Consider the following 21,841-nt stretch of genomic DNA (forward strand, 5'->3'; position numbering starts at 1 on the left):
GTCAGCGTGGACGATATACCTTTTTAGGCATCACCAATACTCCTTGTTTACCTTCACTATCGATCTGTGAACTTGTCAAAATGTCATCAAACAATAAGGTATTTACAATAATATATATATTTTCACGGAACTCGATTTTAATTTTTTAATTTTGCGAATGTTTGATTTCTGTAATAAATATACCAATAAATGTGCTTGTGCTTATTCCCTCATTCCGTTGACCCATGAGTTCGTGGTTCTAGCATATTGAAAAAAAATTATACTCGTTTCCTCAATTTCACATGAAATTGAAATCTATACGAGATGTTTTGCATATAGTATAAAGCATTTGTTTCGTTATTCAGTGATTGATGAGGTGAAATGATTACATACTAAGATACAACAGAGATATAGGAGTGCAGGTTTCTCGGTTTTTTTTATTCTATTTAAATATACATTGGTAATTTTACAAACAATATTCTTGTCATGTAGGGAATCAGAAATATAGAATCTTCCCTGATATGAATACCTAAAATTTTAATAATACAAATGCATTAAACATTTTTTTTCAGGTTAGATAGACATGATGGGTTTTTTTACTGGCAAAAATAAGGTTTCTATTAAACATATCCGCATCAAAAATTGTTAGTCAAAATCATAAGTAGATTGCAAAATGATACACTTCCTTAATATTCACAAAAGAAGCTTTATATGAAGTTTTTGTCAAGCAATGAAATTTTTGTGCTAAAAAGGATATTGAAAATCTGAACAATTTTTTGACAGAATAAGGAAACTTACCATTTTTTAAATATAGGAATAAAATAATAATATGTATCTAGTATAATGTAATTTAAATTATAATTCTTTTTTGGATATCAGCTTTAAACATGATTCGTTTTGATGAAAGCATATCATGTAAAGTATACTACATTCAACTTCTTTATTTCGAAGTCTGCGGGACCGTTGGAAAACTTCGGTTTATCCGAATATTCGATTTAATTGAGATGGAATTTTTGGTGAAAAGTTTAATCTGAACAGTCGGTAAACTTCGAATTAAACGGGGTATTAGTTGTATTCGAGCTCGAGATAACGAAGTTTGACTGTGTTTTAAAGAAACGGAGAAAAGGGGTTTATCAAAATATCCGAAAAGCCTTCTTAGTCCACAGAAGCATCTAGTTTCCCAACGTGCATCATCTACAACAAACACAAAGGAAGTATATTAGAGGACAAAAAGATAGAATAACGAACGATATTTTTTTAGTTTCAACAAAAATGATCGAAATGAAAAATTAGAAGTTAAAATTTTGTTTTAACTGTCCTCTTTCATAAATCCCGTATGTTTGTTGTAGATTTGTGTTATTTAAACATTTTCTTTATTTGGTACATGAATATATACAAAGACAATATATAATTTACATGGTGTGAGTTTGAGAAAAAAGTCACTAGATAAAGAGCTGAAATCAAATATCACTTTGAGGACCAGCTCTTTTTTCAATGTCTATGGTATTCCTTGAACTAATTAATCGACAGCATGAGATGGCAAATTCTCCAAGTTTTTTTTTATCTTATTATGATCACAATACATTTAACGAGCTAATAGTATGGATTGTATTTCACGATATAAAAAAGGAAATCTTAGTGTCAACATGATGTTAAATAAATCCCAAAATCGATAAGAGATTACAAGTATTACAAAAGAAAGATTTAAACGGAAAAGAATTTTTTAAATAGCACATGGAGAATATGTTTACGTGTTCCAGAGGAGTAAGCGTCTTCTGCTTCTTCAACGACACGTGCAATCAAAATTGCAGTAAGTCTAAATAAGATCAAAGCAAGTTTAACTTTACTTCTACATTACAATTTCTATATAATTTTATTTCCTTTTCCAAAGTCATTTCTTCACGTGTCATCATATATTGGTAACTTTATTCGTTGAGTCAACATCAGATTCACCGCCATCACCATCTCCAAAACCTATCTGGAGCAGTGTTCTGTGTTTACCTTCTATCAGAATAGAATGTTTGGGAACATCAATTGTTTTTTCAAAATCATCATCGACATTGAAAATGGGTAGGACCTGGTCGTTAATAGCTGTATTTGTATCAAGACCCTGACACTCCTCTCCAAACTCATAACATTTGGTCATAATATTGCTAGAGGTACAAGCATGCCCTTCAGTTGTCCTAGAGACGTTTACGTCAGTTGAAACAAGATCGTCAACATAGATACCAGTACTGTCATCACGTGACTTCAGATCATGTGATTCAACATCACGTGATTCATTTGCTACAGGTTCGTCCTCCCCAAGCATTGAATCATCATTTTCACTGTCAGTCGAGCCATCTACGCCAAAATTATCTGTATTTGACGGTAGTTCGAGATGTCTTACGTTATTCGATGTTTTCGTCACTTCCGGTGACACCTGAACACTTACTGTCACAGATTTACCATTCCTTGGTGTTCCTTCCTCTTCCGGTAAGAACTGCATCATCTTTTGATCATTCAGCTCGTAACCAGACGGAATATTCAACATGGCTGACAGTCTTCTGCCAACGACACGTGCAACGTTGACCTTGCTGGTTTCTCCTCTTGCTGCCAGGAGGCGCTGATAAAGATAACAGCTCAAAACCCATGACGTCACTAAGGACACGCATACTAATCCGGCTATAACGTATATGAGGTATTTGTTGATATTAACATTTCCGTCGGTGGTGTCCGACTGTTTTTTCTCTGCAATAAGGAATTACATATGGTCAATGTTTTTCACAATTTCTTTCACTAGCAACTTTACAATGTGATCACCCCCCCACCCCCCCACCCCCCCCCCCCCCCCCCAAAAAAAATCATATTGAAGTATTCATTTGTCTGTTTGGTTTTATCACCCTGTGAACAGCTAGTGCCATTTCGAGGCTTGGTCTCATTTTAGTAACTGATAGCGACCTCACAGAAGAACAAACAGGAGGCCAGCTTCCTGAGAAACTCAAACCTACAGAAACAATGAGCGTCGAGCATCGAACCACGCATCTACAATCTTAGCCTAAGCTTACGTAATCCAACACCGTAACGTCCATTGGTATCGCGGCCTCCACCCCCAAACAAAACTGGTGAAAATATCCGAAAATATGACTTGTAACCAAGAAAATTCATAATTATGTACACATGTTTCCTCTATATATACACCACAATACTATATATATATGTAGATATATACAGTAATGTGATCACAGTACACTGGATAACCGACCGTAATACACGGGTAGCGTTAGAATGAACTTCATTTCTTTAAAACAATTTCGAAACCAGTTTTTCAAACTTATATTGGTCCCTCTTGTAAAGGCGGATGGAAGCGCGCGAGGGGTCTGACTGTGCGAGGAAATCGGCGTACCCGGGGAAAACCCACATGGACGGAAAGATGAACTCATACATTTTCATGTATATCGATGAATCAGTAGTTTATTCACGAAAATTTTCAACCTAGAACAAATTTTATAGATTTTGATGACTTCATTCATGTATATGATCTGTAATCAGATTAATTCTTATATTGATCTTGAAATTAAATTTGTTTAGAGTTATGTCCCTCTATTATATACCGGTCTAATTATATACATATTTGTGTACCTTAATTAGTTAATTATAGATTTTTAACAAAACTGATTTTTGCTTTATTTGTTCTAATAAGAGTTGCACGTAAAGATATGTTTGCACATTTCCTTAAATACACTTTACCTACCGGAAGGATGCGAATGAGGGGCGATAACTCGGACTGTTGTTCCACAAGTAATTTTATCAACATCGTTTTCCGACGACAATCTCCGCTTCCGTTTTTTCTTCCCCCAGCCGACAACTTGTCGACATACGGTCTGGAATCACAAAACATGAGGTAAGCATTTTGAAATTATTTGCACGTAAAATCTTAAATAGTGGTTTTGCGTTCAAGAGTTGATAATTTCCATTTTAATTTCTTTCGCCATTACCAATCTCTAAACAACTAGATTGTACTTTATGCAATGTGACTCATTTAATTTTCGTTTTGTATGTATGGCATAGATGTATTCTGAAAACATCAACAAAAATCTTCAAATCGTTAAATTCGTCACAGTGTTTATTTTCCAGGATTTGCAGAAGGATAATCGTGATTATTTCACTAACTGATGTCTTCTCTTACATCCTTAAACAAGAAGTCCTGATAACTTCACCAAGGATCAGCCCTTATCACTGCGACAAATCATCACTTCATCAAGGAATAGCCACAATGACGTCATCAAAGAACAGCCACGATGACGTCATCAAAGAATAGCCCCATAGAAAACCCTTATCACATTATCAAAGAATAGCTACCATGATGTCGTAAAATAAAAGCATCGCTTAGTTCATCAAAGAATAGCCACGATCACACTATCAAAGAATAGCCACGATCACACTATCAAAGAATAGTTACGATGACTTCATCAAAGAAAAGCCCCGATCAACTCATCAAAATAAAGCTCCGATCATTCATCGAAGATTGGCTACGATGAAGTCACGAAAGAGAAGCCGCCGATAATTTCGCCAAAGATTAGTCAAAATGACGTCATCAAAGTATAGCCATGATCACTTCATCAAAAAGGGATATTCGCGATGACGTCATCATAGAATAACCACGGTGACGTCATCAAAGAATAGTCACCTATGGCTTAATCAAAATCCATATAAAGAATAATCGCAATCACTCGATCACAGTTAAGCCTCGATCAGGTTTGGAAAGTTTGGATAAGATCCACAAGTGGCAATGAACATTATCTTAATATACGTACCGGTTCACAGCTACCCTGACACACCAACAATGTACAGGCGAAGGTCATATCAACCGAATCCTTGCCCTCGTAGTTAGTCGGGATGAATGCTTTAAAGTTAGAAACGAGGCTCCCGTCTGAATCGCGATGGAAATTAGGAAATATATTGTCATCTTCTGCACATCTATTTGAAACCAAAGAAAAACAGACTCAGTTCAATTATCTTTGTCCAATACGGTTTGTTTTCTGAAAGTTTCCAGCAAGATTTCTTTTTTTTCTAGGAAATATAGAAATTGTGCCAAGTAATAGATTTTCAACACTGTAATTTAAGATGGTCCATGGTCTTCATGAGATGTGTTATCAAATGTGTTTGAAATTGATAAAGGTCAGAGTTGACCAACCACCGGATCGCTTTATCACTACTAAGCGGCTACATCCCTAACAGAACGTGAGACTTTATACTGACGAGATATATTTACAGGTGTGTTAATGGTATATATATAAAATATTTACCTGTCGTGGACAATGTCAATATCAGACGCTGAACAGTCTGTAGCACTGATTTCAAAGTCAGCTGTAAATAAAAACAATAACATTAAAAAACAGAAACGTATATATTGTTATGTTTAGTGACAGTACATCAGATGTAACAACCTGTTATCTGTCTCAACATTAAACAGCGACTCATTTTTTGTATGTGGTCAATTAAAAAGAAATACAGGATGAACTTCATATTACCTGTTATGTGACGACAATTTCAAAAATACTAAGTATGTGAAAATGTTATGATTAATTGAAAATCCCAATAAAATTCAAACCGATAAAGGGAAAAAACCCCAAAAAACAAGTTATTAAACAGAACAATTTAGAACTATTGATTGTGCGTTTTAAGTTTGCACGAGTGAGTGAAGTGCCATTTTTGTCAAATGTCAGATTTTCATCCAGTCAGATAAACAAAATGTCATATACCATATATCATACATTTATTTCACTGTCAGAAACTTTACAGAATGGTTTGAATGGAATAACACAACATGTTGTGGTAGAAATGTTTTATCGCATACACATATAGCTACACTGCTATCAATATATATTTTGTTAGAATTACACGCTATAGCGAAGCTGTGATTGGCTGAAATTTCCCATTCTTTCTGTTGTGACGACATAACTTCATGACATCATAAGAATTGTGAACATGAACGTTTTTCACGAATGTACATAATAAGTTTTATTTTTAGATTTTGCATCCTGTTTATGTATTTTTTGTATTTTAGGTTTTGGTTTTCTGTTTTTTTCTTTTCACAAAGTGAAAACAATCCGAAATGTCCATTTCTCAAATTTTCAAAATTTGTCAAGTGAAAACCTTGTGCTCACCTCTGTATTGTTCGTCTAATGAGACCTCCATGCGTAGTTCGTCACTAAGAATGACCGTCCCCTGACTGACGTCATTAGAACGGTTAGAAATGATCCTCATCCGGGCAGTTGGTTTCGTCGTCTTGTTTATTCCATGGCTTAATTCTCCACTAATAAAAATACATTATTCTATAGTACATCAGATCTAAACAGACTGTCTCCTAGAATCAGAAGGACGATATATCCCCATCATTTTGCTATTTTGTATTTCATTCTTAATTTGATTTCATAGTCGCTTCAGTTTATGAGATACTTGATCACTTACATCACCAAAATCACTCAAATGCATCTTTGACCTTTCATTGATGCTAGGGGCTAAAATTGAGAAATCCAGCTTACAGCACCGGAGTCACGTTAATCAAAATCGGCCTGAACAAGAGTGAGACACGAACGTGTGCAAAACCTTCTAACAAATCTTATTAACGTTTATTCTGATACACTATGTTGAATAGAAGGTTTTTAATCCTTTGCCAAAGACTCAAAACTATCAACTAAATACTTAAATTTTGAAAAGAAAAAAAACATATAATATTTTGTTTTATTTATCAGTACTTACTGGGGCATGATGATGTTTCCTACCACGATGTCACCCATATCAACAACACACATGACAGGAATTACTTTGTCACTTCCGGTTTGTATATCGGATCTCTCTTGCACAATTACTCGGAACATCTTGTCCTTTTCGTCCAGAGAAATGCAAGAGAATATTTTAAAAATATGACGCAAACGTTAAATTAAAGTATATACATAAGAAAGGAAAAATTATGTCATGAGTTTTCAAGGCTATTAATATCGGTGTCAACACTTTCAACTGATGAAATCTATTTTTCACGGAAATTTTGAATTAAAAATGGGGAAATGTTTTAATTTTTTTGTTTTTTAGCCAAAGGACTACTTCTGTTCAACATTTAATTAGATATGTTAGAAAATAACTAGCCGATATATGAAATACATAATGTTAATTTTACTTGATTCGACAGTATATCTTTTTGCTCTTCCTTGATCGTATACTTCCGGTGTTAGAACAATGCTTAAATAATACTTACGAGAGTAATATTACAGAGGTCAAAGTTGAATATGTAGTCACTTGACTGGGCGGAAGTGTCTTGTTTACATTCCACGCCTCTTCCCTGTATGTAAATAATTCCTAAATCACTCGCGGACTGCGTGTTTATGACGACATTCGTACTGCTGCATGACGTCACAGTCACTGAAAACATGAGATGAACATTGAAAGTAAACTGGCAGTTATAAAAGTTACTATACCGGAAGCCTTGAATATAATTCGGTCTTTTACCCTTTTAAGTGGACGAGAAAAGATAGCTAAATAATCGTAGCTTGGAAATTGTATGATGTAATGGGAGAGGATGGATGTGAAATGAGGAAGAGAGGATGGGATGTGAGATGAGGAAGAGAGGATGGGATGTGAGCTGAGGAAGAGCAGGGTCCTCAATAGAATCAGATCTGTTATTATAATAGACAGATTACACAATATCTAAACTACTGTATCTCACCATTAGGATTAAACTGCGCATGAACACTACACAGTGACGTCACGAGTAGACAGGCCAACAGGAAGTAGGTGCGGCCCATCCTCATCACCCAACAAATCTGTAACAGAATATAGATATTTATTACAGATAATGATGTGGACGTCTTAATACTGCCAAGTTACGCTTTATATATGGATGAAATAATTTATGTCTGCTCTTGTTCTCAAGGATACTATTTGAATAAGTCCAACCTCGTTATCTCGAACTCTGAAGGACCATGGGGGAAACCTCGAGATAACCGAGTATTCGATATAAGTGAGTTCGATTGTTTGGTGTAATGTTAAGCAAGGACCGTCGAAATGTTTCGAATCATGCGGTCTACCGGGTTATACGAGGTCGAGATAATGAGGTTCGACTGTATGTGCAAGAAGGAAAACTTAGTCACAAATTCCTTAATCTACTAGAGTTTACAATTCTCTGCAAAAGGGAAGCCGTTAACAGGTATATAGCACAAATTAACCGTGCCAAAAGACATACGCACAAATAAATTACTCAGCCAGAAAACATAGTTCCATATTTGTAATGACAGGCCATTTTTTGAGAAATGGAATTGCTAGATACCTTTAAACAAAGCTATTTACTTATTTATATAGTAAAATTGCTAAAACATCTTAATCTGAAGATTTTGATTTTTCATATGTAAATCTAGCAAACTATTGCGCGTTGTATTACGCCAAAGACAGGATACAACAAAGCCATGTGACGTATGTATTCCGACCGTAGCTGTAGGAGGCGTATATATTGTGAGCCAATACGACTCTGCTCATGCATTAAATACTAACAAAAGACGATTTGATCTCTCATCATGCTTTGGTCTTTGAAAGAAATGTTCATTATTTACATTATATAGCTATAGAAATATACACACATACCGTCAATTGTTAAACACTTTCGGTCTTATTACTGAAGATTTTAACTATATCATTATGTATAAAAAGCGTATTTCTCCGGGGTTAAAAACACCTACCTTCATCACATGTGAACTTGCGTCTCAATTCGATGCCGTCCTCCTGCCTTCTGGTACAGGTAAACACTTGCCCGTAACTTACCTGTAATTACTAATACTAAGTCCACGTGAGCGTGAAATCAATGTTTCTGATTGGACAATGATGTTTGTGTTGACATCGGATATAGGTCATCATCATAAATTTATGTAAGTATAGATTTACTTATATATTTAATAAATAACTCTATCCGCATTACCATAGCGATATTTGTACTTATTAAATTAGAATGATTAAGTAGGTTCTGACGTCATGTAATTAGGTCACGAATATACGGACTGGTCAGCGTACACAGCCAGATGACCATTTTGTAATCTTAATAATAATTATGATTTAATTTTGATATGGCAATAAACATATTCAAAGATAATTTACATCATATGAGCTAACAGGGACGAATACTGAAACATTGTCCTCCACTCGTTATGGCTATGCAAATTGTAGCCAGTATTTGAGGATTTAGGTTAAACTATAATGTTGCGGTTTTGGGGGAGGGGTGTAATTAGATGTACAGTTGAACTCGGTTTAATTGAATAGCTGGGTTTCATCTAATTGAGAATTTTGAAATTTCGTAAAAGAAAACCTCGAAAGTTTAACAACGGTTTTGACGAGGGCCTTGTTTAAAACGGACTTATTTTGCGAAATTCAAACCTACTGTGTGATACGATGACATTACGCAGCAATATATGCCACAGTTGTCGTTCCTGAACTGTCACATTTATTTTGGTAACGCAATGCACTGTGGGATAGATCGGCTACGGCGGATTACTTCAGTATTAACGTTATATCACTACGCGCGCGAGGGAAACTATCATCATCAGTGGATAATGAATTACAAAGTCTCTACACTCATTTACAACTCTAACTGTAAATATGATTAAAACATTTTTGCACTTTTTAAACAGATCAGGTTTGTTTATTGATATTAAAGAAGACGGCTAGACTTTCATGGTGTAGATAAAATGTGTTAGATGCTAAATGTGACGTAGAAATGTAGGTATTTAGATATATATTAAAGGAAGTTAACTTAAAGAAGAAAATATTTGCGGTTTGTTTGGTTTATTGTCCTATGAACATCCAGGGCGTACTGATCAGTTTAAGACCTATTGGGTTTAGAATGCTTTGTAAAATTTGGTGACAAATTCCCTGAACAAAATATAGGAGGTCCGGCGCAAGTTATCCAGAGCATTCAGGGAAAAGCGTCTTTATTAAGAATAAACCACGTCAACACAGAACGGTTTTTTCCTCAAAGTCCTTACAATCACAAACCACTAAAGTATAGGAGCGTAGACCTGGACAGCTCGAATCCTTAAAGATAACAGACTGAGCTACCGCGGTTATAAGCAAACTAGTAATCAACCATTAGAACTATTTTGTCGTCCTTAGATATCAAAATTTTGAAGTTGATATCATTTAGCGATGGTTTGCCTGATTATTGATAGTGTAAATGTGTATTCATAATGAAAATCAGTTAAATTTCGTGTGGGATTTATTTTCGCGTGAATACGTGAGGAGAGCTAGTCGCGAATTAAAATTCCTCACGATTATACGATCGGAAACTACTTACCGGCATCGTAGACGAAAAAATTAGGTCTGTAATGGCTCCTCCATCGCGAATTGAATGGCACTTCTAGATCAACGTTCGCAAAATTATATTTCTAAAATGTAGGTCCGCGAAATAAAATATTAGCGAAAACTAAGTTATTTAGGGTATACAATGTTCACAAGTACCAATATTTAAACCAAAATAACTCTAATTTCAGAAGAGTGGTCTGAATTTTATGTTGAATATGATGTGGCTGTTTGGATATCTAGATACAACAGACGAGATGACGAAATAAAACATACTTACAAGGCTGTATAATATGACCATAAAATTGTTTTGATTCAATCATCGTCATTCTTGATAATTTGGTTAAAGAACGGAAGGTGAAGGTCACGACCCAGCTGTACACCGTGTTGATAATTAATTATTTACATCATCATAATGTGATTAATTCAATTACAGATGAACTTGACCAGATAGACACTATACCTTTAGCTAAGGGATGACTTTGGGCAATACGCTCCTGTCGGATTTAGAACAGCTACAACTGTGTTACCGTTATGTTTACCTCTGTCATCGAGAAAAGTACAGGAACAAAACCCTGGCAGCGTCAAAACATGTCTTCACAATTTATTTTAACAGTTAGTAGACGAAAAATATTTTGATAAATTTAATTAAAAATGTTTAAATATTTCTGCATTGTTTATTCTGACTTAGCGAAGCACTCTTTTTTCTCTAAATTTTGTCTGGTTGTGTTATATTTATGTTCGTGGAACATTTTTTTAAGATTTGTTTTGGTGTTCCAGAAAAAGCAAACTCGTGTTCATCCTGTCACATAAATATACCCGAAGTGATTCTTAATTAAATGATTTACACACAAATTTTAGGCTGAAATATTCGATAATTGTGGTTCTAGTAAATTGAAAGTTTAAACTAGTCGATAAATGTTTCGTTTGATTTATAATACTCCGCGTACTATTTACATTGATATCGGACGGCTTTCCGATATATGCAAGCTGAGAGTAAATATTAGTACGTGTGGCTTTCGGGGTGCTCCAATATCTTCGCGCACGCCTCCATGCAATAGAGTGGAGCTGTATAGAAAGGGATTTTATATTGCTACCTCAGTGATGTCTATCGCCCCAGTCATATTGCATATGTACCAGTCATAGTAACACCGCAATGTTAGACGATAAGGAGGGAGTATCAACGACTGCATCAAAGACTTTGATTTGTCTCGGCCAGAAAAAAAAAATACTGAGGACAAGAATATTGTTCACTTTTTTAAAGAAAAGATAAAATCAATAAGTTTTTCAATTACCCTGAACAATTTGACACATATCTATATAAAATAAATTTTATGTTCTAACAAGTTTAGTTTAAACTTCATTGAGACGTAATATGCTGCGGAATGGAGATAGAAAATGATCTGATATGATAAACAATACATAAGTAATCATACTATAGGGTTTCACAACGATTTACATATCCAATGGGAACCATGAAATGAGTTCAACGGGCCCGAGAGGAGAAATCGAAGAAATTATTTTAAATTCTACTCCTCAAGTAGGAATGACTACATTTTGCTCAAATTTGGTCTGAAGCATTCTTGGGTGAAGGAAATCAAATTTGTATTAATGGTCGGTCTCTTCCCCCTGGGTGGAAGCGACGGGAACAAAGAGTGGAAATAGAACTAATTCTTAAAAATTCTACCTCTCCTGTAGAAATGATTAGAGTTAGCTTAAATTTAGTTTGAAGCATTCTTAACGAATGTGGAATAGGTCTACGAATTACACATTTCCATGTTTACTATATTCACAGGTGTCATGCGCAGTATAGTCATTATTTGGGTTATATTTATGGAGAAGACATAATAAGTTTCTAGAATTTGTCTCTGATTCATTAATCTGTTTCTGATAATAAAACATTTTTAGTCACGGGGAATCGGTTTTGTATAAAAGAGGTCATGGCCCCGAAGGGTCAAAAAGTTGAAAAAAAAACAAATTCTTGAAAATCCTTCCTCTTCTTTAGGATAAGTAGGATTCTGCCTCAATTTGGTCTGAAACATATATAGTTAAGCTGACTCCCTAGAAACAGACGGTTCGGTCCCAACGGAAATATATATATACTGTGTATTTAGTACTTGAATATTCAGAATTTCTTTTCCTTTATTTTGGAGAAAGCAATTTTAGCCATGCAGGCTCCATGGGCCTCTGTTTAAATAATTCTCTTCTGTTACTGTGATTTTAAGTGATTCAGATATCTTCAGAAAATAATATTGCTGTATATCGATGTTATCCTTTGCATACCAATCTGACGTCACAACGATACGTCACAACGATTGTGTCCATACGTGTTGGTTATGTTTCAAGGGGCTCTTGTCCCAATTATGACATTTCCGTACCATGTAATTGAAATCGACACTTTTAAAGTTGAAATACGATAAAATCAATTTACAGTCGAACCGCGGTACCTCGAATTCGTATAATTCGAAAACACAAAAACTCGCTTAACTCGAATACTCAGTTATCTTTAACTTTTCCGCCTCATTCGAGATAATGAGGTTCAGCATTTTTAGAATAAGGTGTTAATACTGTTATTTTCTAGCAGCCATGATTCTTTTTTATATAAAAAAAAATGTCCAAAAGACTTATATATATTACTGACTATATGGGCATGACTGATGCTCTGTTCTGTCCCATATTTTCTTTTAGACTGTATGGTAATACTTTGTCATAGGCAACATTTAAAATAATAAAAAAGCCAGTTATTCCTGAGAACTAGAAGTAAAATATAACAATTTCAATATGTTTACATTAAATTAAATTTATTATTGCGATGCTGTGCTTGTACAATATGATAAACAATGTGAACATGTACATCCGGATTTCAGAAATAAACTTGAAATTCATGAATTTACAATTTTTGAAGGACTTATCAAGACAAGTTAGGATTACGTTTCATGCTGTTTTAAAAAATTCACACATAAATATATGTTCTGATGGAACTCGTCAGGCTTAATTTCAATATAAAAACCCAACTTACGATATTTTTTCATTTGTACTCTGTATATAGATTTAGCTACAGTGAACGATTCGGAAATGATCCTGTAGGCATCATAATACGTTTGCGCCTGCGCAATGCACTGTAAACCGACGTGGCGACCTAATTGATTTAGTCTTTATGATAAAGCATTAAATAAGCGATTTTTTCATTCACATCAGTATCTATTTGTTATATATAAATATAAGTTATTTTTCTATGTCGTTTTTTAATATTGCCTTCATGTGTTTCATTTACTTTATTAAGTTGGTCTAATTTTGATATTACAGCGAGCTGCCATTACAATGGACTTTGAACAGTCACCAGAATGTTTTAAAGACACAGAACAGCCAGTGATTTGCCATTCTTTTAAAACATTCCTTTAAAAATCACAAAATCTGCAGCAACATATCAAACAGGAATAAACTGTCCGCTAAATCTTCTAGTAGTTGTTCCGAAGCGAGAGTTAGGAACTGGGATAGAAACGGAAGTGGCGCTGGGTGTGACTTCCGGTATAGATTCTTCCTTTTTACTTTGTTTTGGCTGTTTTCTCTTCCGGTATTTATTGATCACTGACGTCATGACCACTACACATGCAAAAACGATAAACGACCCGAGAGTTCCGAACATCAACAAGAGGATGACAGGTATACAGATCTGATCGTCTTCATTGCCTAAAACAGGAAAGAAAAATTCTATTTATCATCGTGACTTCTGTGTCCTTGTGAGCTGTTAGGCAATACGAACTGTATGACAATTCGGGTAAGAAAATCCATATGTCCATACTATATCCCTCTTAAATCGAATTTAAGTTAAAATTTCTTTTTTTTTTAAATTTTAATTGATTTTTTACTTAGGTTTATTTTATTAGTTTTTTAAGGGGATTGTTTCTTGTTTCTTTGATTTTTTTCCGAAAGTCCAGGTTCGTAAAGAATCGCGGTAAGCGTTCATTATGGCATCAATGGCATCGAGGTCAATTAATCCAGATAATTCAGATAAAGCGAAAATAGTTGCAATAGTTTAATATGCTGAAGACGGATCTATATAATTTGTTAGTATGTTTTTTTAAATAAGAAGCGTACTAATATGTTTTCCCGAAGTCTCAATATTTTCGTCTAAACTTTAGTTTTACTGATAATATTTTACCTGTTGCAAAACTTTCAAACGTTTCTCCAACACTGATTGAGGCTCCAACATTTACATTTTGAAAGGCAACATCTTCATCAGCCATGCGCTTATTTCGTCTACCTCCAAAATGTCCATCGATGTCATCAACACTCTCCTTGTTTATTCTTTTGTTTTTATCAGCTAAGCGCTTTCTTCTCCCGTATCCAACCTCGCCATTTGCACAATTCGTCTGTAAATAATGTTAATTAGCTCTGTTGTGTTTCTTTTACATCAGAAATGTGAACCTAGTAATATGTATACTGTAAGTTGTGTACAACATGCCAGCGGTAAAAACTCGACTGTTTTGAGGTTATTCCGTGTCGCTAATTGTGTCCTTATTCATGTTCTCAAATACTTAATACCTTTGAGATTACATCAACATTGTGGAATTACGAAATTCAGTCACAAGTTGTTAATCGACTTAAAATATTTATTTGTAGAATGCTTTTACAATAATTCAATTACAACAATGCAATAACAGATTTTGACTAAATATGACGTTATTTCTCTTTCTGTTGTTTCAATCAATTTTATAGACTTTTTTTCTTTTTTCGTTTTTTCTTTGTTTTTTTGTTTTGTTTTTTTATTCGTAATTTCCTTTTCACGTATATTTTTTTCACTTTATTTTCTCCTCGAGCCTTTTTCATCTAAAATCGATTTTTAATTGAAATACACATTCAATAATAAACACTTCGCGAAATTAAAAAAAATTTATGTGGATAATTACGGATCTTTGACCGCTTATTACATGACAAATACTGTACCTGTGAGCATGCGCCGAAACAAAGCTGGAGTGTACAAGAGAATGTCATGTCAACGATTCCACCGTTTAGAGCCGTCGTCCTAAAAGCTCCAAAAGAAGTTGCTATAATGCCCTGGACAGGCTGGACGAAATTTGGAAACAGACCGACATCAGTTGAACAGCTACGACATTAAACAAATAATAACAATTCAAACAAATTTATCGACAAATTTAACTAAATATCCCCGAACATAAAATATTTCAAGACAATTTGTCCTTTTTCCCACGGCCGTTTTTTTATCAGTGGTTGATGTGATATGCTATCCGTGATATGCTATTCTTTATTCAGCCTGTATACACTGTATCTATTCCATAACGTTGTAAGATAGATGCAATGTCCGCAACCTTAGCTGTTTCATGTGCCTGTACTATTTTAGGCGAATTATAATCCTGTTGTTAAACAGTCTTCATGGAAAATCCAGTTATCATTACCATATCGTAATTTTCACGAAAAGTTAAATTTTATTCCAACATTTTATAATCTTATCTCTGTATTTCATATCATCACGATTATCAATATTATCATATTATCAATGATATGACAAATTGAATCACGTTAACCCTTTCACAAAAACTGCCGCGTCATAAATATCATCACGTCATTGATTTAGGTGTTGTTATAAACGTGCACTTTGTAGTCATACATCTAAAAAAAAATTCCATGCCTATCCCTTCATTTCCCCTGTTCAATCCTACTTCCTATATCAATACACAAATACAAACTGTATCAGTACAGTGTATTAAATAGTGAGACATTACTTACAAGTCCTGTATGAGTTCTATCGTGTTCGCCGTACAGTATCTGGCCTTCAAGTCGAAGTCGGCTAAAAGTATATATATATATAAACACTCAGCAGACTTATTCTGAATTTTACACAAATCACAGTTTTCAACTTTCGCAAAAATTATAGAAATAAAGAAAAATGTATATCTTGTTAAACTGCATGCGATTAATATACGATTAGATCAGAACATGTTATTGGCTACAAGTCCTCACAACAGCTAACGCGATATGACGGCGGTGTATGTGAATGATGGTTCAATGTGGAATAATGTTCATTTTAACAAAAGGAACATGCTCTCTGTTTCGAAACAACAAAGTAAACACCGGCACCCCAAAATTATCTTTATTCGAACAAAAATCCGGTGGCACGAGGACAAAGTGTGAAAATCACAATGATAAAGAAAGAAAGAAAGAAAGAAAGGAAGGAAGGAAGGAAGGAAGGAAGGAAGAAAGAAAGAAAGAAAGAAAGAAAGAAAGAAAGAAAGAAAGGAAGGAAACATAGATATCTCGTTTAAAAATATACAAGGCTAATAAGAAAAGTGTATCGGGAGGGAAAGCGTCTTTTTCTTTATAGCGAATATACAAAGCTTTCATATCGTCACCTAATCCATATCATTACTAAATCCTATCTAGGTTTTATTGATAGAATGAAGAACTGCACTGATTTGAAATCGTTTCAATAAGTTGATAATCTATCAAAATAGAAATTCTAACCTATAAACTCTGACCCTAGTTGAATAGACATGGTCAGTGTATCTGTGAGGCGGACTTGACCAGCGGTCACCTCCTGTCCGTTCGAGTAGATGGTCATTGTAGCCGTTGGCCTTAACGTTATGTTGACTCCTACCTCATCAACACCTTCCCTGTCGGATAGATATAGGGACAACATGTGTGTGAGAGTGATCTCCCCTTAATGGTAACCTATCAAAATAAGCATACAAATCCGGCTAATATACCAATTAACATTAATTACCCGATTGACGTCACAATGAAGCCAGTAAACTATCAATTTCAATTCTATTTGGTATGCAATTACTTTTCCTCCTCAACATTTTTATTCGTTTAATCACATACACGATATTTAAAAGGCTTTAAAAAATGAAATATAGGAAAGCGAATGGTAATGAATTAAAATCTAATACTTTTAAAATGTTTGGTTTTCCTATACTAAATGCTTAAAAGATGCAGTGATTGGCAAATTATACACTGTCTTGAAATTTGTCTTTGCGACTAAATCTAAATTTTGTGCTCAGAGGGAAATGTAGCGAAAATCATAATCTTCTAAAAAATCGAGCAGTTCTCTAATAGGGTAAACCACGAAATTTTACCTCCACTAAAATTAAGGATTCTCAAATACTTCATTCAGATTTCAAACCTACAGGTTAAGTTCATTTCCGCTCAGCTCAATAGACAGCTCATATAGACAGCGAACAGGAAACACAAGGTCATATCCGGTTTGATAGTGAGGCTTCTTTTGAACGATGATCGAGAATGACTGATACTGGGAAAATTAAGATGCAACAGATTTTAGTCAGTCAACAGTAAGTAATTTCTTTGCTGCATGGTTTACGTGAACATTTGATACTGTTCATAGGTACAGTACAACGTTGACTTTATCAAACAAATAGAGCCTTGAAATCTATCAGACTGTGGTTTCACGTGACCGTGTAAAAATCAAAATACTGTATACGATGTTAATAATCTGACATCAAAATAACTTATTATGGGTAATCAATATACAATATTTATCTCAATAAGCAACTGTTCAGAATCAATAAAACATAAAAATATCTAAAAAGGAAATAATTAACTTCCATGCTCGATATTCTCTCCCGGTAATGATTATTTCAAATACAGGGGAAGATATTTGTTTTCTTGTTTATCTGACACAAATCCGTCTCATTAAACTATATTATAGTGATATGCGAAAGAAATTTATAATATTATCTTTTATCACTTCGTAACATACAAGTTTAGGTAGAACTTTTTCAGCCATCTTACCGGATCTACTCCGCATGCGCCGAACACGAATACAAACTCTGTTGTAACGTTGACAGTGTTCTGCTTGCAGCTAGTACTGTGACCCTGTATGTATATGATGCCACCATTTTCGGCGCCCTCTAGTGTCAAAGTCAACTCTGTTTCAGTACACATCTCGACATTAACTGGAAGAAAACCAGCAGATCGTTACGGATAATACGGTTATTGCATGTAAGAGAAGTTAAAATGCTCACAGCCTTTTGGACCGGCTATGAAGATACTAGTTATCTGCCCTTGATGGAGGCTGACTTCCAGACTAAATGACCAATCAAGCTGAGAGCTTCCAACTGCCAGACATGACAGCCTTTCATGTGATAAGACATATTTTAAATTTGACTGAGGAAGAAGCAGATAAAAACATTATAGTATCGAAAACAATGGAGATATGCCGTAAATAACCCAGATTATGCCGATTAACATAGATAATTACATTCAGGTGTAACTCAAAGACAAGATCATACTTATATGAATAATGATTTGATCTCGTTCAAACTATTATAGTTTATCCTAAACCGGAAATACAGAGAAAATGACCTTAATGATAGTTGAATTATCACCACAAACATATGTACATATGCTAGATTCTTGTCGCGTTTAGAAACGATTTACACTTGTAGGTATGACTTAAGAAATGATTGTTGTCCATAATATTTCTTTCTTTTTGTTTTCCTGTCGAAAAAAAAATACTTCCGTTCCTTTCCAATTGGATATTTGCCTGTGATAAATTATTTAATTGTTATCTGATCCCAATAACACATTTTTGTAATGAAATAACCCTGATAGGTTTGTTAAGATCGGCGCTTCGCATGAACTCAACAGCTACGTCCGTTTGATGCCTTTGTTATAAGGTTGATATGTTTGTAGCTGATATGAAACAATACACGGAAACACGATCTGTTCTATATTGTAACAGACCAGATAACTGTTAAACCAACCCACGCGAGTCTGACGTGACAGCTGATGACTTTAATTTTGATTGACAGCTTATTAGAAGTAAGATCTCTGTCGTATGTATATTTCACCTTTAGAGAAGTATTCAATCATGTTTCATTTTATCAATGGACGGTATTGTGCATATGAACAGTATTAATCAGGTAATCACACTTTAGGATGAAGACGCAATTAAGTCGTTATTAAATTTGATTTAAATGGGAACTAATTTATAAACTTATCAATTACATTTCAGTATAAAAATATACATTTAAGAATTTACTATATACTTAGATGAATTGATTATAACATTAAAGTTGGCTGCTTCATTGCCCGGGAAATGTCAACTAAGAAAGAAAAATACTATGTGAAATCGCGGCTGTTCTGTCAGACGTTTCCCTCCTGATTCGGAGAAGTGACATACGTCGTGTGTATTACATTTTTTTTCTCTGACGTAGTCGTAACTAGAAATATTTTATTAACTTTACGGTTTTACTAAAAGAGAGACAAATAACCCGGCAAAATGATAATAACATACTTTGCAGCTAAAACATCATAGAAAATCATTATCCGCGCTATGGGATCAGTTTTAAAATTTTTTTTTCTAATTTTTTAGTAAAACCACGGAAATTTCGACCACCCAATACGATAACCCCTACAGTATGTATGATATTTAGAAATGAAGCTGAAATATAATAGTTACAAATAGACACAATGTTGAGGAGAAAAAAAAATCTTTTTTTCAAATTTTAATTTTCAACTGTTTCCGGACAGTCACATCTAAAACAACTGTTGTTTATTACATATATCTTGTTCTCATTGCACTTAATCATTAGGGAAAATATATTTCTCTTTAAACCTTGAAACATCTCGAGTAAATTTGATATTTGCCCTGTAGACAGCGAAAATAGGTTTAACAAAGGGAACAGAACATTGAATTGTTTTAAACTTGCAAGGTTACACTTCAGAAAAGTAAAGTTTTACAGCTGAAATATCATAAAATGTTAAACAATATAAAAATCCTTTCTTCTTACCTGACGGATTGAACGCCGACACCAGGACGATGGTAACGAGGAGGAAGTTGATGCTTCCAAATATCCACCGCATGTTGGGTTAATATTGGCGGACTCCACAGAATCACAAGAACATATTGTCATATGCACTTCGAGAAAACATTAAACTGCTTCATTTTGCCATATCCATTCCTTTATCGATGGATAACTACACACGTCCTTGATGTTTATTTAAATTGGAGATTGAAAATATTGTTAGAATATCATTTTTATTTTTGTGATGTATTTTCATTTTTATAGGCATTATCGTACAATATCAAGGACATTATAACCTCATGTTTTTATACAATATGACTTTGGCAGTGCTAGAGTGTTTAAATAGCATCAAACAAATTATCTATAAAACACATCCGTAAGGAGGTTACAGAACCATATGTCGTCCAAGCAGACAACAATATATCCACTTAGTGACTGAAGAACTGACCGGTCAATGTTATCTAGAAAACAAAAACAATATACATGTATATACATCAATATTGGAATGGATACTTTTTACTTATCGATAATATATATGCATTTAAAGACAAACATAAACAAACTAATATATTTGATTTGATTTAAAGTGTGTCATATTTATATTTCGAAGCCTCTCAGGTATAACTTTTCTCTTATTAAATTTTTCATAAATCAGTCGGATGCGATCATATCCATATATAACTGTACCAATCTGTCAGGTTTCAATATGTATCTAACGTTAATAGCCTCATCATCAACATGTAAAGTTTTAATTATGAAAATTGATAAATAACCAGTTCTTATTTATAACATACAAAATGTTAACATGAAAATGCGAAATTACTAGCATATTTGCTTTCATTAAGAAAACAACACAATTAAAAATACAACGATTATTTACCCTTTACAGGTAAAAAGGGACATCTTCATATATTTCATGTAAGCTGAGTAAGCTTTGATTTTCCCGTTTGCTTTTAAAGATTATGGCGAAAGTCTTTAAGTATTGTTAGTTCAGTTATGCATCAACTGTTTAAAGAATGATACATCCGGGCCAACACGAATGATTAATATAAGCTTCAGGCTTGTTTCACAGCTGTTGTAAAATGTTTTTAAATAGAAAATGATAATATTGTTATACAGCAATTATTTTAGCCTTTGAAAAATAATTAAAATTTTAAAATATATACTTACAAAAATTGTCGAATGTAAGTAAGTCTATTTGAGCTTTTTATTTACCGTCCTGTAAGGCTGGAATGGTTTACACAGATTAAGCTGTATGTGACCTTGGTTATTGTGTACCATGTCAGGAATAATTGATATGATTTGATTAATACGTCGGTATTACGGCATTGTCTCACGCTACGTCAAATAAGATAGTAAATCTGCTTGATGTGTCCCAGATTCATAATCTTGTTATTTGTGATTAATTGTGTTTACTACAGTGATCTCCATACGCAGGTAAAGTGGTCAGTGGGTCAACATTTAGAAAACAGGAGACAACAACATTACGTCTTAGATACTGGATAATGTCAACGTTCAGTGAAGGATGACTCTTGACCTATAAACAACATCTACTGACAGTACTGTATGTATATACGTATATATGTGTGTGTATGGTGTGGCGGTGTGTGTGTGTTTGTTGTGTGTGTTTGTGTGTGTGTGTGTGTTTGTTGTGTGTGTTTGTTGTGTGTGTGTTGTGTGTGTGTGTGTTTGAGTGTGTGTTGTGTGTTTGTGTGTGTTGTGTGTGTGTGTGTGTGTGTGTGTGTGTGTTTGTG

General features: G+C 34.2%; 2 protein-coding genes across 2 annotated transcripts; both read right to left on the reverse strand.

Annotated features, from left to right (window-relative positions):
- Nucleotides 1-1,134: 1,134 nt before the first annotated feature.
- On the reverse strand, nucleotides 1,135-10,300 carry LOC132554455 (uncharacterized). Its single transcript, XM_060218773.1, has 10 exons — nucleotides 10,295-10,300; nucleotides 7,685-7,781; nucleotides 7,217-7,380; nucleotides 6,724-6,848; nucleotides 6,129-6,277; nucleotides 5,268-5,328; nucleotides 4,776-4,938; nucleotides 3,713-3,842; nucleotides 2,414-2,709; nucleotides 1,135-1,173 (listed from the first exon to the last, which is right to left on the reverse strand). Exons 1-10 carry the CDS (start codon nucleotides 10,298-10,300, stop codon nucleotides 1,135-1,137), a joined length of 1,230 nt encoding a protein of 409 aa, XP_060074756.1.
- A 3,426-nt stretch (nucleotides 10,301-13,726) lies between these two features.
- On the reverse strand, nucleotides 13,727-20,145 carry LOC132554456 (uncharacterized). Its single transcript, XM_060218774.1, has 9 exons — nucleotides 20,073-20,145; nucleotides 18,070-18,233; nucleotides 17,448-17,569; nucleotides 16,783-16,931; nucleotides 16,048-16,108; nucleotides 15,247-15,406; nucleotides 14,594-14,672; nucleotides 14,462-14,563; nucleotides 13,727-13,989 (listed from the first exon to the last, which is right to left on the reverse strand). The coding sequence occupies exons 1-9, from the start codon at nucleotides 20,143-20,145 to the stop codon at nucleotides 13,727-13,729; spliced, it is 1,173 nt and encodes a 390-aa protein (XP_060074757.1).
- Nucleotides 20,146-21,841: the final 1,696 nt, after the last annotated feature.

The sequence above is a fragment of the Ylistrum balloti genome, unplaced genomic scaffold (genome assembly GCF_031769215.1).
Source record: "Ylistrum balloti isolate Yb309-2 unplaced genomic scaffold, AGI_CSIRO_Ybal_v1 Utg370406, whole genome shotgun sequence".
NCBI lineage: Eukaryota > Metazoa > Mollusca > Bivalvia > Pectinida > Pectinidae > Ylistrum > Ylistrum balloti.